Genomic DNA, 17,709 nt, shown 5'->3' with positions numbered 1-17,709 from the left:
TGCAGTCCCTGACCATTAAATTTAAAGTAATAGTTTTAACTGAAACCTGGTTAACAAAGGACGACATTCCGCCTTACTTGCCAGGTTATACGTGCGAAAGCGTATGCAGGGAGGAAAAAAGGGGAGGTGGAGTAGCTGTTTATATCGAGGAAGGTATGCGGTATGAAGTTCTAGATAACTTGACCAGGAGTGACCAAAACACAGAAAGGTTGTTTGTTAAAATATCTGATACGTCCATTGGAGCCATATACAGACCGCCATCTGGTATCATGTCCGATTTTTGTGACTATTTAGAAAGTGCACTGAGTTATGTTGGAGCCATTAAAAGTCGTTTGTTATTCTCGGAGATGTGAATATTGATACAATATCGGACAGCACGAATGCAAACGAATTCCGCGACATTATGCACCTGTACGCTTGCACTAATGTTGTGACAATACCTACAAGGGTGACTATTGATACCGCAACGTCCCTGGATATCTGTGTTACCAACATGAGTTGTGAGGATATTTCTGCTGGAGTCATGATATGCGACCTCAGTGATCACCTTCCAGTATTCTGCTTGGGACCCCCTGTGACTGGTAAATATAAAAGTAGCAAAGAAAGTACCTGGTATCGCACAATTAATGACCAAAGCCTGCGACATTTTTGCAGCCTAATCGAGAAAGAAAGCTGGGACGACGTTTACAAGGAAACTAATGCTACAGTCGCCTACAAAATGTTCCTGAGTAGGCTGCTACAGTGCTACGATGCAGCTTTTCCCTTGCGCGAGCATAAAACAAAACGAAAAAGAATGCGGAAACCCTGGCTGACTGTTGACTTGTTTAAACGAATAAGAGAAAAAAACAAGAAGTTTTATGCTTTTCTTAAATGTCGTGATCTGCAGTTACTGAAAGAATTTAAATCCTACAGAAACAAATTGATCTCAGACCTGAAAAAAGCAAAGATCGAGTACTTTCAGGCTCAAATTCTTCGTGCTCGCAACGACTCTAAAAGGTTATGGGAGATGGTTAACGACCTAATGAACAAAAGGCGCTCAAGCCATTGTGTAACAGATATCACAGTCGATGGCGAACGTCTGTCTGATGATCAGCTTGCTGAAGAAATGAATCTTAGGTTCATTAGCACAGGGAAATATACAGGCCAACTTGCTAGCATGTCCTACTATACACATGCAAACAGTCCAATGAGCTCTATCTCGCTTTTTCCGTGCAATCCAACTGAAATTTGCAAAATAATCGGAAGCTTGAAAAGTGACGTAGCGCCTGGAGATGACGGTATAAAAGCTTTGCCAATTAAACATGTTGCAAATCATATTAGTCATGTGTTGTCCTATATAATCAACTTAATGCTTCTTACTGGGGAGTTTCCGGATGTCCTGAAGATAGCTAAAGTAGTACCCGTGTATAAAGGCGGCGGTGCAACAAATATGAATAACTACCGGCCAATCTCTGTTCTAACTGTATTCTCAAAAATATTTGAGCGCGTCATTAATGATAGACTTAACAGCTTTTTTCAGAAACATAAAATAATAGCTGATGCACAGTATGGTTTTAAAGCAAATAAGTCTACGGAACAAGCTCTTATACATATAAAAGACAAAATTATTGAAAACATAGAGAAGAAACTCTTAACCCTTGGTCTATTTATAGATCTTCGGAAAGCGTTCGATACTGTGCAACATGACATATTGATAAAAAAGCTAGAGATCTGCGGGATTCGGGGCGTTGCGCTGAGGCTGTTGCAAACGTACCTGAAAGACAGATTACAGTATGTAGTCATAAACGATCGCACTTCGAGTAAAATGAAGATAGAACACGGCGTCCCTCAAGGATCAATTTTGGGGCCTTTTCTCTTTCTTATATATGTGAATGATATAACTATGATATCAGGATCCCCCCAGTTAATCATGTATGCTGACGACACGAATATATTTTTTACAGGAACAACAAAAACATGCCTTGAAAAATCTGTCAATGATTACTTATTAAAACTTTCCAGGTGGCTACAAGCCAATCGCATTACTCTAAACACAACAAAATATAAATACGTAATTTTTAAACCGACAAGCGTTAGGGATCAGAACCCTATTAGCATCAGATATGAAGGTAGCCTATTGGAGGAGGTCACTGAGCAAAAATTCTTGGGTGTATGGTTCAGCAGTGATCTGTCCTGGAACGCCCATGTTAGTTGCCTTAAGTCTGATTTATCACGGATCATTGGCTGTCTTTACAGAATCCAGCACTTGATTCCATCTTGGATGAAGCAGACATTATATTATTCTCTATTCTATTCTAGAATTAGTTATGGTATTTTAGTCTGGGGTACGACAACTAAAACTAATTACAAAAAATTAATTACTTTACAGAAGAAAGTGTTACGCATATGCGAAAATTATCATGGCGAAAATAGGGAACTAAGAATGCATCCACTTTTTTTAAAGTACAATATGCTGAGGGCAGACAAGGTATACTACTTTAAGTTGCTACAATGGATACATAAAAATCGCTTGTATGTCACATCCACAGAGAGAATAAACTTGTACGCTATCAGAGACCCGAAAATAGAGATGCCGAGGATAAGGACAAATTATGGTCGTCAAGCACTTTCTTTTCAAGTTATCAGAATTCTCAATAGAAGAGATATAAATATTAATTACAGTAAACCCTTCTCCACTTTCAAAAACGAATGTAAGGGAGCTCTTCTCTGCAGCGATGTCACCTATAGCAATCGCTAAAATTTCTTATGCGAGCAAGTTGTGGTCTATTTTTTTCTTTTTTTTACTGATTCTGTGTTCGCCTCTCTGTACTCCTTTTTTGTGTTTATATGTACATAATGTCTTGTTTTTCAGTAGGCTAGAACAAGCCTTAAGTAGAACTTTGTTATTTGATGTAGTGTTTCATGTATGTCTTGGTCCTTGTTTCTTATTTATATACTCATCGTACATTTATTATGCAAATTTTTTGTCACGCGCTTCTGTCTTTTTTTTTATGTATTTTCTTCCGTATGTATTTTCCTCTGTATAACGCTTACATCTGGCCTACTTTTTTTTACCGGCCCGCCGGACTGTTATAATTTGTATGTTTGTCATGTAGTAGGGGGCTGAGGCCCTGTCAGGCAACATTGTGCCTTTAGCCTCAGCCCCTTCTTAGGCTAACGTCTAAGCAACAAATAAAAAGAAAGAAAGAAAGAAAGAAAGAAAGAAATCAAATGATCAGGCAGGCTTTCGTAAAAGATATTCCACAATAGATTATATACACAGTATCAATCAGGTGATAGAGAAATGCGCACAATATAACCAACCTCTCTATATAGCTTTCATTGATTACGAGAAAGCATTCGATTCAGTGGAAACCTCAGCAGTCATACAGGCATTGCGTAATCACGGGGTAGAAGAGCCTTATGTCAAAATACTGGAAGATATATAGAGCAACTGCACAGCTACTACAGTCCTCCATAAATTCAGCATTAAAATTGCAATAAGGAAGGGCGTCAGGTAATGATACACGATCTCGCCAATGCAATTCACCGCCTGTTTACAGGAGGTATTCCGAGGCCTGAAGTGGGAACAGTTGGGAATAAGAGTAAATGGAGAATACCTAAACAATCTGCGATTCGCAGATGACATTGCCTTGATGAGTCACTCAGGAGGTGAACTGCAAATCATGATCAATGAGTTAGACAGGCAGAGCAGAACGATGGGTCTAAATATTGACGTGCAGAAAACCAAGGTAATGTTCAACAGTCTAGCTAGGGAACAACAGTTCATAATTGGCAGCGAGAGCATGGAAGTTGTGAAGGAGTACGTCTACTTAGGGCAGGTAGTGACAGCTGATCCGGAACATGAGAGGTAAATAAATAGAAAGATAAGAATGGGGTAGAGCGCATATGGCAGGTTCTCGCAGATCATGAGTGGCAGTTTACCAATTTCCATCAAGAAAAAAGTCTACAACAGCTTTATCTTACCGGTACTCACCTATGCGGTAGAAACGTGGAGGCTAAAGAAAGGAGCTCAGCTTAAGTTAAGGACAATGCAGCGAGCCATGGAAAGAAAATTGATAGGTGTAAGGTTAAGAGATAGGAAGCGGGCAGAGTGGCTGAGGGAACAAACACGGGTTAATGACATCCTAGTCGAAATCAAGAGAAAGAAATGGGTTTGGGCAGGACATGTAATGCGAAGGCAAGATAAGCGCTGGTCCTTAAGATTAACGGAGTGGATTCCAAGAGAAAGTAAGCGTAGCAGGGGGCGGCAGAAGGGGGCGGCCTGAAGAGAACTGGAAAGCATGCGGGAGACGACGTTGCGTTTTCGGCACCAAACCGATGTCCAGCCTGGTGAAGAAAGTTAATTCGGCCTACAGTGCAATACGTGACTGCTTGAAAAGGCATGAACAACAATATGTCCCCTGCCAGGAAGGAGCCATCTACAATTTGCCGCTATCATGTGGGAAGCAATACGAAAGTTTAAAAGACCATGATTAAAAAGTAACACGTGCCCCCATCACAGGTCACGTAGCGAAACACCGCAGAAATTGCAAAAGCGACGAAGGTGACATCAATGCCTTCGAGCCATTGTACGAGTGCATAGTGACAGGTAGGAACGGCGACTCGCTGGCAAGAGAAATTATAGCATACATGATAGCAAGGCAACAGGAAGAGTGTATTAGCGCACCCTCTATTCGCCAATTAACCAATCCGTGCGGCATCTGTCGGCACAGGCATGAAACGAAAAGTGCAGGTCCAATAGCAGACGCTCCTCGCCAGCCTAATGGAAGCACATTAGCATAACACTAATAGAGCGAAAAAAAAAGAAAAGAAGTGTGCACTGCTACGCAGACATGGACTGCAGTCCGTGTCACTGCAGCGACACATCGTTTCATAAATATTTTTGTGGTGTAAAGATAGGCGCCAGAAGATTGCGCGTATCAAGATCCTCCGCGGACGTGGAGAAAGTCACACATAAAGCGCTATTTTCGCCAGTTCTGTTGGTGCGGTGGCGTTTTTCCTATTGTCTACTATCTCCTTCTAAGGTTACCTTGGTGCCAAACCCTTGCGCAGTTGTGCTCGTACTCGCCTTTGCTGTCCCAACATCGACACGCATAGGCAACTGCAACAGCCGGATTCGCAGTGCACTTCAATCTCGTGCTATGAACCCTTTGACACGCTATGTACACAATTGTGTACAAAGCAAAACTGCAGCATTTCTTGAGAGTGATTCCACCTAATACTGATTGCTTTATTTCAGGTGAATTTTGCATCTTTCTTGTGGTAAATAGGGTGGTTTTTATAATATTGCAGCGGATGAAATGGCTTTAGTACAGATGAGAGTTTTACGGATGAAAGCTGGTAGCCGTCGGCCCAGAGCACGCCGAGGAGCCAGCATAGAGAATGATGGCCTTTGTTAATATTGAAGTGGCGTCCATATAGGTAGGGTCGGAATTTATGCACAGCGAACACAACTCTGGGGCACTCCAATTGGGTGACGCTGTAGTTACGCCCATATTTTGTTAACGTGCGGCTGGCGTAGGGAATAACGTACTCAGCCCCACAATGCAGCTGGACAAGCACCGCCTCAAGACCGACGCCACTGGCGTCAGTGTGAACCTCCATCACAGCAGAATGGTCGAAGTGCCGCAGGAGAGGCGCTGAATTGAGAGAAGATTTAAGGAGACGGAACGAGGATTCGCACTCAGGGGCCCACAAAAACTGTGAATCCTTATGCAAAAGAGAGGTGAGGAGGTGGGCAATTTGCGCAAAACCAGCAATGAAACGACGAAAGTAAGAAGAGAGTCCGAGGATGCTCAGAAGGCTTTTCAAGGTGCGTGGAGGTTCGAAATCTCGTACTGCAGCGATCTTTCGCGGATCCGGCCTGATACCATCCTTATCGATAAGGAAGCCAAGAACTAGAGTTTGCCGGTCCCCAAAATGGCACTTCTTGGAGTTCAAAATGAGTCCCGTTTTGCGCATGCATTCTAGAAAACTACGGAGTCTGTCATTGTGATTTTGGAAGGTGTTGCAGAAAATGATGACATCATACAGATAACACATGCATATTCCCCATTTTAACCCACGAAGGATAGTGTCCATAAACGGCTCGGACTTCGCAGGGCCGTTGCATAAACCAAACGGCATCACATTAAATTTGTACAAGCCATCTGGGGTTATGAAAGCTGTCTTCTCACGGTCGGATGGGTGCAGGGTAATTTGCAAATAGCCAGATCGCAAATCAACGGGAGAGAAATATGACGCTGAATGCAGACAATCGACTGCGTCGTCAATGCGAGGTAGCGGGTCCACGTCTTTCTTGGTTAGCGAATTTAAACGACGGTGGTACACGCAGAATCGCCAAGAATTGTCTCCTTTCCGGACTAGGATCACCGGTGCGGCCCACGGACAGGAAGACCCTCGGATGACTCCTTTCTGCAGCATGTCGTCCACCTGTTCTTGAATTGTTTTGCGCTCAGCCGAAGATACTCTGTAAGGTTCCTGGCGAATAGGGGGTGCGTTTTCAGTGTCAATTTTATGCTGTAGTCTAGAGGCTACCAGATCCGTTGGAGGCAAAGTCGAATACTTGGACATGATCCGTCAAAATGTCTTTCAGGGTACGGCATTCACTAGACGGGAGCGATTTGTTGGCCATGCGCTCAAGCGCAGCACAATATTCAGACATTTCTTGCTCGGCTACGCTGCAATGAGAAATAGTTTCAATGGTGGAGGTCACACGGTTCTCAAATATTGCGAGTACTAACCAGAAGAAAGACAAACAGGCTCTTCTGAGACGTTCACCGTCCAGAGGTGTGCATGACCACCCTCTCCCTCCACGATGGCACGTGGCACCTAAACATTTTTATCGTCCCGTTCGAAACATCTGGCTCGACGACTATTGAGTGTTTTCCCCTGAAATGTTCGGATGATTTCACGGGCACAAAGGTAGCCGTCATCGCAGGCAGCAGCACATCTTCTGTCAGGGAGAGAACTCCTTCATGATAACGGGACAAGTTACCCCCTAATGTGGGGATAATGTTCAACTTTAAAAAAATTTCACCGGCACTAAAGTCAAGCGTTGCACCACACTCGCAGAAAACGTCAACACCCAAGATAACTAACGTCATGTGTGGTACATTTTAAGAAAACGAATTCTGTTCTGTAGCACTCGTCACCAAGCACAATTGAAGTTGAGAAGAGACCAACCGGAACCAAAATTTCATCCCCAGCTCCACAAAACGCACTGGTTCTGTCCCACACAAGCATACATTTCTGTCCAAGGCGGGACATAAATGAAAGGCTCATAACTGACACAGCAGGACCAGTATGAACCATAGCATCCGTTTCAACATTGTCACCACAAGCTGGCACTTTGTTCTTTAACATGATGATAGACAGAGGTATTCGCAAAATTTACCGTCCGGCAACTTTACCTCCATCGGTCGCACCACCTAGTTTTCCAGCAGTGGACAAAAGAAGCGGCGACGTGGGGATGATGAATGGCTTTGTCGCTGCGGCGGCGGAGTGATACTGCGATCGTAGACAGAGGAGTCATTGCGTGCACATCGGTGGGGAGGAGTCCGATAGAAGGTAGCGAGCGGCTACTCCCACTGGGAATCATTGCTGAAGCCTGGTGCGCGTTGTGATGGGGGTCGAGAAAGTTGACGACGCGGGCAAAAGCGGCAGAAGTGTCCGCTGCACCCACAGCTGTAACATACGGGCGGCTGGCGGCTCTGGAAGCTCATAGCATGGATCCCTTAGAGGTTGAGGAGAGGCGACGGACGCGCGACGAGGCGCACCACGAGGCACTTCATCAGGATGGAATGGATGCTGCTGGAAATAAGTTTGCGACGTCGATTGCTGGGTCCGCTCGGAGCCGGAGTTGTAACATCGTTCGTTGTTTTTTGGTGCAGTCCATGGCGTGCGCTGTTCCCATGATGGCACGGACCTCGATGCCTGTTGGTGCGGGAGATCAAAATTTGTACGTTGATGCTGAGCAGCCAACTCCTCGCCTACGATCCTCCTGACTATAGAAGCGATGTCTTCTGGCTCGGGGGTGCCCATGCTTGCGACGGTTGTCACATTGGAAAGGCGGCTGAATTTGGGCGCAATCCGGCGTGCTTCAAGCGCCTCAAATGCACGGCACTGCTTTATGACATCTGCAACCGTAGCAACCGTCCTTAGCAATCCCTTTGAGAAGGTGCCCAACCTTGTCATCTTGTAGCATCTGCCGGTTGACAATGCGACAAAGTTTCAAGACTTCCTCGATGTATCGCGTGCATGTTCCAGCGGGCAGCTGGGCTGCTCAGCACGTTCCTTCTTCGCAAAGTATCTCCGAAGGCCTTGGTTATGTCTTTAACGAATCGGCTCCAGGTCGTAAGAATTTCCTCGTGGTTGTCCAACCAAGTCAGAGCCGTGCCAGCAAGGAAGAAAACGGCGTTGTACAGGCGGAAGGTAGAGTCCCAACGGTTGTACTTGCTGCACCTCTCATAATGTCGAAGGCATTCTTCAAAGTCCTCTTCGGTCTCACCGTGGAATGTACGCGGCTCTCGCTGATGGAGCAAGGCCGTCTCTTGGTCAGGTCGCTGTACTCGAGTCTGCGTCACTTGCGTGGTAGGCATTTGGAGGAACTCTTGAGGCGAGAAAGGTGGCAAGCCTGTTACTCGGCGGCTGCGACGGGGTACTGGTGAATCCAGGACGTGTGCACCCAGCACCTCTACCAAATGTAGCGGGTGAAATGGCTTTAGTACAGGTGAGAGCTTTACGGATGAAAGCTGGTCGCCGACAACCCAGAACCCAGACAAGTCTGCGCGCGCCTCTCTACTCTTCTTCCTCAAACTCCTCGGTGTAACAATATAATAGGAAATGCAGTAAATAAAATTTTGCGAAGACATTTTGCCACTAATAGTAACATCATTTTTTTCACAATTTCAGGCATAACGTGCACATTTCAAATATAAATTATTGCCACGATCCTTCGGGTGTTTACTTATTAGGTCACAGCAATTCGATATCAATATTTTCATAAATAAGACATTTTGTATGAAATTTTGCACTTCCCTGCAGCGAAATAACTACTAGTATATAGCTCTAGAAAACTTATAAATGGCCTTTTTTAATGCCTGAATATACTATTTCGACAGGGAAATGGTTCTTTTCAACGAAACAAGAAATTGCGTTTCAAAGGGTTCAGGTAAAGCTATCACTAAATGCGTGTAGGCGCGCAATCTATCATTGCCGCGTTTTTTGCCGCATCTTTTCTCAGCGGGCCAGTAGCAGTGGGATCAGTATTGGACCGCGCGCGTAACTGCGACAGGGTCGCTCACGGGATTGTTCGACTATTTGGCACCGCTCGCTGGACTGTAAATTGATGCACTTGAAGCATGAACAAAATTTGCACTGCATGAACTGCGAGGAAGCGACGGCCGGCCGAACAGCAATCGTTACACACGTGGATTTATTCCGAATAAGGTTCATGAAGGCGCACGCCTAGGAGCCAAGTTCACGCAAACAGCGGCGGGCAAGCAGTGACGCGCGCTGGAAGGCATGTTTTTCTCGCTCGCAAGGTGGTGCCACGAGGCCCGGAGGAGCTCCTTCCAGATTTTATGTATGTCCAGAATCATCTCACATGCATGGGAGTTTTCATCATCATAATGGCAAAGTAGCCAAGATCCTCACCTGTTGAAATGGATAAGCGCAGTGTCAACATGTTTCCGTTTGTCACAGACATCGGCGACGCAGGCATCGGCGTCCCCTAAAGTTGAGGACGGCATACTCCGTGAAGACGTTCTTCTGTTAGCGCAATTTTGCGAGAATCGACAGCCACGCCATCGTCACAAATACAATTTGGCAGTCTCTGGTGCCCTAGAGAATGTTAAAATTAATTGCTCAGCGTCAAAGACGCGATTAGTCCGCACTAAACAGCGGGAATTTCGGCACAAGGACGGAACGCCCATACATTCATAAGCGACGAGCCATGCCAGGACCTCCACTCATACCATTTTGCCAGTCTTCGCAACACCCCCTAAATTTGAGCTTGGTCGCGAATATATCACTTTCAGAAAAACTTTACCTCGACTACAAATTTTGACGCGTGTCTGCTTTACTTTCATATTTTTTTATTCTTTTTGTTTCTGCTGCATGACTTGACTGCTTTACTTTTCATTTCTGACCACGACTTGGGTACTTATTCCGGCTGGTCAGCCAGTAAAGATTACAGTCGTGAGTCGGCGCTGTGTTGCGTCCCTGCGTGTTTCGTTCTTCTTTGTTCCGTTTATCGCGCTGTAATCATGGAAGGTGTAGTAATTATGTTGCGACGGAATCGGTTCTAAGGTCATCATTCTTCTAGGCTTCGAGATAGTGTTTTAATTTCGGAGTGCAGGGCATCGGATCAGAGTCACTCGCGTTAAACTTCCGACTTGATGGAAGCGATTGAAGTGCTGTCAAACCGGTTTCAAGCGCATCAAAACATGAGTGGACGGCAGCTTGGAAGGACCATTTTCGTAAGGTCCTGAGCCATCTGCTTTTGGATTTGAACGAATTCAGTAAACGTAGTGATTATGTCAGCAGTTTCGATTAAACCGCCTGCAGTATTTGAATGCTGTGTGGTCTTTGCAGATCACGAATAACGTACAGAAGGTCGGTGATTTGGTCACCAATTTACGATCAGTTACTATATTTTTATGCCTCAGATTTAGGGCGGCATGGATTCAGCCTCATGTATCCACTTAACAAACGGCCACCGATGCGGCAGAAGGCGTTCGAACAAAAATCAGCCGTGTCTCGGGTGCAAAGGAACAGCAGCAAATGATCGTTGTTTACTAGGAAGCGCAAAAACAGACGAGGGACGGAGTAGGGGACACAAATACACGTTCACGAGCGCTACTACCAACTGTTTATTCATGCTTTAGTATAGGATATATATAAGAACAGAATGACGAGCACGCGCGTAGAGAAGGCACAAAGACCGCACATGAGCCAAGCGCACAAGTTTATCAAAAAACGAAGCTAAAAAAGCGCATTCCGATGAATATGTGTGTACAGACGTGTCACTGACAAAACGTTCTTACAGCTTTATGATATAATAAGCCTCTAAAACGAGCCTAGCCCTATCATTACCGCTCTTGCCAAGAATCGTGGTCTTCCCCAGTCTTGCCCTACACGTGCACGAAGCAATGTACCGCACGATATTAGCACTAGTGTCATTATTTTCTCTGTTTTTGGCATGCTCCCGTAGCCGATCATTCATACAGCGCCCAGTTTGGCCAGCGTATGAATCCTCACATGAAAGGGGAAGGCTATACACCACACCTGTGGCACATTTAGCGTAGGCGATCCTACGATTTTTGTTGCAGCCCCTGCCGCCACAACCAGTGATGCGAGGGCATAGCTTAGACAGCTTGCTGGGTGGTGAGAACACGAAGGCACGTGGTGGCGGCCAGCCACTTTTTTTCAGGTTGTGGGAGAGTTGGTGTACATAAGGGACCACCACCGGCTCTGCAAAAAGGGTTTCAGACCTTTTCTGGGTGCCATTATGCTTGGGAAGGAGGGTTTCAGCGACAGCTGAAATAACCGGGCGAGAGAAGCCTGCCGTTAAATGTCGCGAAACCTGATCATTCAAACTCTGTAACATTTATGTCGGCAATATTTTTGAAGTGCAGATTCCAGGCAAAGCGACGCAATAGCTCGTTTTATCACCTTGGAATGAGCCGAGTCATAGCTGAGCAGCTCTTTTTTGGCTCCTCGGGAGTACATCAAGCTAATATGGTCTCTGCAGAGCATAAATTCCAGGTCTAAGAAACTCAACGCCCGACTTTCATGTAGTACATGGGTAAAAACTAAACCTTTCCCGAGTTGATATAAAAGTAGTTAAAAAATGTGAAACATTATGGTCAAGGGATCTAATGTTCGCTGACCTTGGAAAGTTTAAAACGTGATCAACATATCTAAAAACTTTAAAAACTGGCCCCCTTGAAAAGTCTGTGCAAGAAAGCGGTCAATTGAAGATAAAAATATGTCTCATAAAATGGGGGCTACCCATAAGCCAATACAGATGCCTCCACGCCGCAAAAAAAAACTGGTTGTCATGAGAGATAAATGTTACCTGCAAGTAGTGTTCTAGTAATTAAAAAAAAAATATCTACCGAGATTCCAGCTGTTTTCTGGAAGGCCACAGCCCCCGAGCCTTCAATGCTTTCTCTGACCAAAGCTAACAGATCAGCATGTGGAACAGAATAAAACAAGTCTCGTATATCAATGGAAAAGGCTAAATCCATCCGATCGTTATTCTGCACAAAATCAGCAACTTGTGAGTTTTTTTATCTGAAAGGGGTCATCAACAGAAATTTGTTTAAGCTTGCTGAGCAAGAAAGGGCTTATGACTTCTCATGAAGAAGTCACAAGAAGTTGCCGATTTTGTGCAGAATAACGATCGGATGGATTTAGCCCTTTCCATTGATGTACAAGACTTGCTTTATTCCGTTCCACATGCTGAGCTGTTAGCATCAGTCAGAGGAAGCATTGAAAGCTCGGGGGCTGTGGCCTTCCCAAACTCCACTGGAATCTCGGTAGATAATTTTTTTTATTTACTAGAATGCTACTTGCAGGTAACGTTTATCTCTCATGACAACCAGTTTTTTCTGCAGCGTAAATGCATCTGTATTGGCTCATGTGTAGCCCTCATTTTATGTTATATATCTTTATCTTCAATTCACCGCCTTCTTGCACTTACTTTTCAAGGAGGGCCAGTTTTTAACGTTTTTAGATATGTGATGGCTTTTTAATCTTTTGAAAGTCAGTAAACTTTACATTCCTTGACAATTTTGTTTCATTTATTTTAACTACTTTTAATAAACTCGGGAAAGGTTTAGTTTTTACCCATGAACTTACCCAGCAAGTCAGGCGTTGCGTTTTTTTAGACCTCAAGCTTATGTTCTGCCGAGACCAAAATTGCTGGATGTACTCCCCCCGAGCCAAGAAAGAGCTGCTCAGCTATGGCTCAGCTCAGTCCAAGGTGGTAAAACGAGCTATTGCGTTGCTTTGCCTGGAATCTGCGCTTAAAAAATCTTGCCCACATAAAATGCAAGAGTGTGAATGGTCAGGTTTCGCGACTTTTAAGTGCAGGCTTCCCTGGCCGCGGTTATTTCAGCTGTCGCTGAAACCCTCCTTCCCAAGCATAATGGCGCCCAGAAAAGGTCTGAAACCCTTTTTGCAGAGCCGGTGGTGGTCCCTTATGTACACCAACTCTCCCACAACCTGAAAAAAAGTGGCTGGCCGCCACCATGTGCCTTGGTGTTCTCACCACCCAGCAAGCTGTCTAAGCTATGCCCTCGCATCACTGGTTGTGGCGGCAGGGGCTGCAACAAAAATCGTAGGATCGCCTACGCTAAATGTGCCACAGGTGTGGTGTATAGCCTTCCCCTTTCATGTGAGGATTCATACGCTGGCCAAACTGGGCGCTGTATGAATGATCGGCTACGGGAGCGTGCCAAAAACAGAGAAAATAATGACACTAGTGCTAATATCGTGCGGCACCTTGCTTCGTGCACGTGTAGGGAAAGAATGGAGAAGACCACGATTCTTGGCAAGAGCGGCAATGATAAGGCTAGGCTCGTTTTAGAGGCTTATTATATCGGAAAGCTGTAAGAACGTTGGGTCAGTGACACGTATATTCCTCTGAATGCACTTTTTTAGGTTCGTTTTTGATTAACTTGTGCGCTTGACTGATGTGCAGTCTTTATTGCATTCTCTACGCGCATGCTCGACATTCTGTTCTTATATAACCCCTGCACTACAGCATGAATAAACAGTTGGTAGTAGCGCTCGTGAACGTGTATTTGTGTCCCCTACTCCGTCCCTCGTCCGTTTTTTTGCGTTTCATAGTAAACAACATGCATCACCAAATAGCCCGGCAGCTTGATCTCCTGAACAGCAAACGATCGTTTGCCTGATTTCAAATATCGAGAATTCTTCAAATAACATACCTGCGCAGTGAAGAGACAGCATATTTCCGCCAACTCTAATACATTTCCCACTGACGAGCGAAGCCCCTTGTTCCGCTCTTAAACCCTTGATAGATGGCGTAACGGTGCTCCTGATGTCGTTAGTGCACGCATAAGTACCAGAGTTCCCTGGAACGCGAGCGAGCGTGGCCTTTCATGCACCAAGCAAGCCATAGCTTTCGCAGACAGTGCCCATAGGACAGTGCCGATACAAGCGGTTAACTTGCCTTCGCAGTACATGCCGTGTTGAATCAAGCTTATTTCTTCCGCTTTATTTCGACTAGGATGCAATTAACTCGCGTGTCTTTCGTGATCCACTCTGCCCTCTTCCTCTCTCTTAACTTTACATCTATCATTTTTGGAGCGAAAAGCTCTACTTCTCGCATGCAAAGCTAATGGTCAAATGGCGCTTGGATTTGACCTCTAACTTCAGGCTCGCAGCAGGTGTGGCTGTTCCGTCACACGAAGTCACTTGTTGCAGCTGCTACCGCTCGTTCCGCCGCTGCGCCGACCGCCGCTCCTACCGCTAGCTCTCGCCAGTTGAGTAATGTTATAAACCACGTGATTCGCTCTTCGTGAATAAAGACCAGCGCTCGCCGCCTAGACACCAGCGGGACATGGAGCCAGAAGCGGTCACCGGCGGCACGAGTGCTTCGTATGAGCATTGAAGGCGCCCGACTGCTTCTAGCGATCCCTACGGCACAGACCATCGTGGGGGCGCGCTGGGTAGGGGTAAGTCGCGAAGGTGGGCTCGCCCCGCTTTCGATTAAAGAAAGCGAGGTACGTCTTGAGAAGCAGCTGCAACAAGAGTATCTCAATCGAAAAGGGGAGCCGATGCTGCCAACGTCTCCACTGGTTCGGTAGCCTTTCTGTCCGCATAACCTGGCTCAGCCGAGTTGAGCCGCAGCCATCTTCCTTACATAGCTCGCTGCGTTGTCCTTAACTTAAGCTGAACCCTTTAGCTAGCTAGCTTTTAGCTAGCCTCCACGTTTCTGCCCCATGGGTGAGTGACGGTAAAATACAGCTGTTATGTACTCTTGTCTTGAGGGATATTGGAAAACAAGCATTCATGATCTCAGAGAAGCGGCCATACGTGCTCCACCCCATTCTTATTCTTCTTGTTATTTCCCTGTCGTGATATGAATCTGCGGTCACGACCTGCCCAAAGGTACACTTTTCTTTTCTTTTTACCGCGGGAACTGAATCTACACGTTCCGAGCATTCTTAGAAGCTCCATACTATTGTCCTGTGCGGCTGATTTCCATAATTTAAATCGGATTAACGTCCCGGCTCCCGCCTTTTTTTTTTTTAATTCAACGCTGAAGGTAAGAGGAGGCAACCAACGCGTGGAGTGCCTTCCAGCCAATCCCGTGGCGGCTTGCCGCTCTGCCATCGGTGGAGTGACACGTAAATCAAAGAGTCCACGCGTATTTTTATTTCCGTGGGCCTAATTTGTGGCTATCTTGTCTGCGACTGAAACTATTTATTCACACAGACCCAAAAAAACAAATCAAAAGCGAAAGCAAAGCGACCACAGGATTGGATGAAAGGCATTCTATGCTTTGGTTGACTTCTCCTACCTTCAGCGTTGAGTTGAAAAAAAGGAGGGAGCCGGGACCTTTATTTCGACTTAAATTAAGGAAATCGGCCGCACAGGACAATATAATTTGAAGTTTTTCAGAATGCTTGAATCGTGTTGATCGAGTTCCCGCGCTAAAAAGGCAAATCGAGAATCCTCTTCAGTGCACCTTTATGAGGACGTATTCTCTTACCACTTTCAGCACATCTGTAACAATTGCAAATTGCTGCTTCCTCGCGAGTAAGTTTAACTTTGCATTGGTCTTCTGCGTGTTTTTTTTTTTGGACCCATCTTTCTGCTCTCCCTGCTTAAGTCGTTGGTCATGCTATGCTCCTCTTAGTGACTTAGCAAGGCAATGCCATCAGCGAATAGCACATTACTAAGGTATTCTTCATTGCCTGTTATCGAAAACTATTCCACAGTACAATCCTCTGAACACCTCTTGTAAGCAAGTGCTGAATTTTGTTGGCGAGATCGTGTCTCTCGGCGTGACATCCTTCTTTATTGGAATTTTATGGCTGATTTTTTAATAACGATGGTTGCTGTGGAGCCGCTATAGGTATGTCCCAGCATTTTGATATAAGGTTCATCCACACCCTGATTCCATAATGCCGTCATGACTATTGAGGTTTTCAACTGAGCCAAATGCTTTATCCTTATATGTGAAGACTACGTGTAGGGGTTGGTTATATTTTGAGGATTTGTCTATCATAAGACTTATAGTTTTAATATGGTCTATTGTCGAATAGCCTTTAGGAAAGCATGCCGCATCATTTGGTTGCTTGAAATCGAAGGTTTACCTCACTGTTAACCTGTTGTAGAAGCCTGATAACTGTCTTGCTCTTGTCATCAAGACTTGTTCATCTCGCCTGTCCTGGAGTGTCTTTGTCGCCTTGTTTGTCTCTATGCATGTTGGCAGTATGTTGTTGCAATTGTTAAGCGCTGTGTTCGTCTGTTGCTTTGTCCTAATGTGTCTCGTATGGCGCTGTTGGTTTAATGATACATTTTCAAACGAGATGAGGCTAGTTAAGAGCACCCATACTAGAAAAAAAATGTATGGGCAACACTTTTGAAACCAACTTCCTGGATGGACGCGACACACAGACGAATGTCGAGTCCGCAACGATGGCTATGTTTATAGAAGCAATCAGTGAGGTCCCCTCGAACGATATCTTGGATTGCAACGGTCAATGCATTTTTCGAGGAAAACCTGCCAGATGCATGGTGACTTTCCTATTCTTGGGGAAGCCGCCTACATGTCAAGTCCAGATTAAATGGACATCAGTTTTATTTGTGAGCCAGCTGCGGAATATTATGGCTTGCTGGTATGAACATATAGATAGGAATGGTGTAACCTTCCAACGCGTAGCAAAATAATTTTTTTTTATGTTTTCCCTTGGCTCGCACAGAGTAGTCAAGACTCTTATAGATTACCTATGGTAGGCGTTTTTGACAATACAAAGCAGAAAACTACTAGGAGCAATAAATTGTGTTCATTAACAACTTCCCGTTGATGAAATGCACTTGTCCAGAATTTCTGAGAATGGGCGTTGAAGCTCGCCGGTGAGCGACAACATATGAAAAGGCGGCGTCTAAACGCAAAGTACTGAATCATAGAGCAATAATCCGCTTGTGTTATGTGAGCAATTACGGTGATAATTATAGATGTAACAGGCGGACCGCACGTGTATAATTGCCGGTATTGGCAAACTTAGGACAAAAAAAATCGCAGTTCTTGAGACTACATACGAAGCGCCGTCCCCGTGTACATAGCGAAAAACTAAATGTTCCGTGCAGCTTACCAACAGAAAGTCTGCGCTTCAATCCAGATGGTGACTGGCCTGTGGCGCTGACGGAAGACTCGCTGGGTTTTATACCGCTCAGCTGTGGTGGCTCTTCAAGCACGGTCTTTTTGGCCAGTTGCGGCTTGCGTTTGGGATCCTTGAGCACAGATTTTGGCGATGCAGGGCCCTGCGAGAGGAAACCGCTAACTTAGCTGAAGTGCCCACAAATGTTTGCGGATCACTTTTTATTCGTGCCACGCGAGGAATTGCGGACATTTCAGTCAGCGACATTCGAGACCCCCATTGGCATTCCAACTCGACGGAGCTCAGTGCTGCTTCCCAACAATTTTTAAAGGCAGTCGCA

The 17,709-nt window shown here is 45.3% G+C and overlaps 1 protein-coding gene across 1 annotated transcript in view; it reads right to left on the bottom strand.

Moving 5' to 3' along the window:
* The window catches only part of LOC144120327 (uncharacterized), a 257,061-nt gene that overhangs the window by 26,929 nt on the left and 212,423 nt on the right, over window positions 1-17,709 (bottom strand). The window contains exon 10 of the mRNA XM_077652704.1: window positions 17,364-17,532. Coding sequence (XP_077508830.1) covers window positions 17,364-17,532 — 169 coding nt within the window. The remainder of the gene's footprint in view (window positions 1-17,363; window positions 17,533-17,709) is intronic.

Source organism: Amblyomma americanum, chromosome 2 (assembly GCF_052857255.1).
Source record: "Amblyomma americanum isolate KBUSLIRL-KWMA chromosome 2, ASM5285725v1, whole genome shotgun sequence".
NCBI classification, from domain to species: domain Eukaryota; kingdom Metazoa; phylum Arthropoda; class Arachnida; order Ixodida; family Ixodidae; genus Amblyomma; species Amblyomma americanum.
This window is presented reverse-complemented; position numbering and strand designations above follow the sequence as displayed.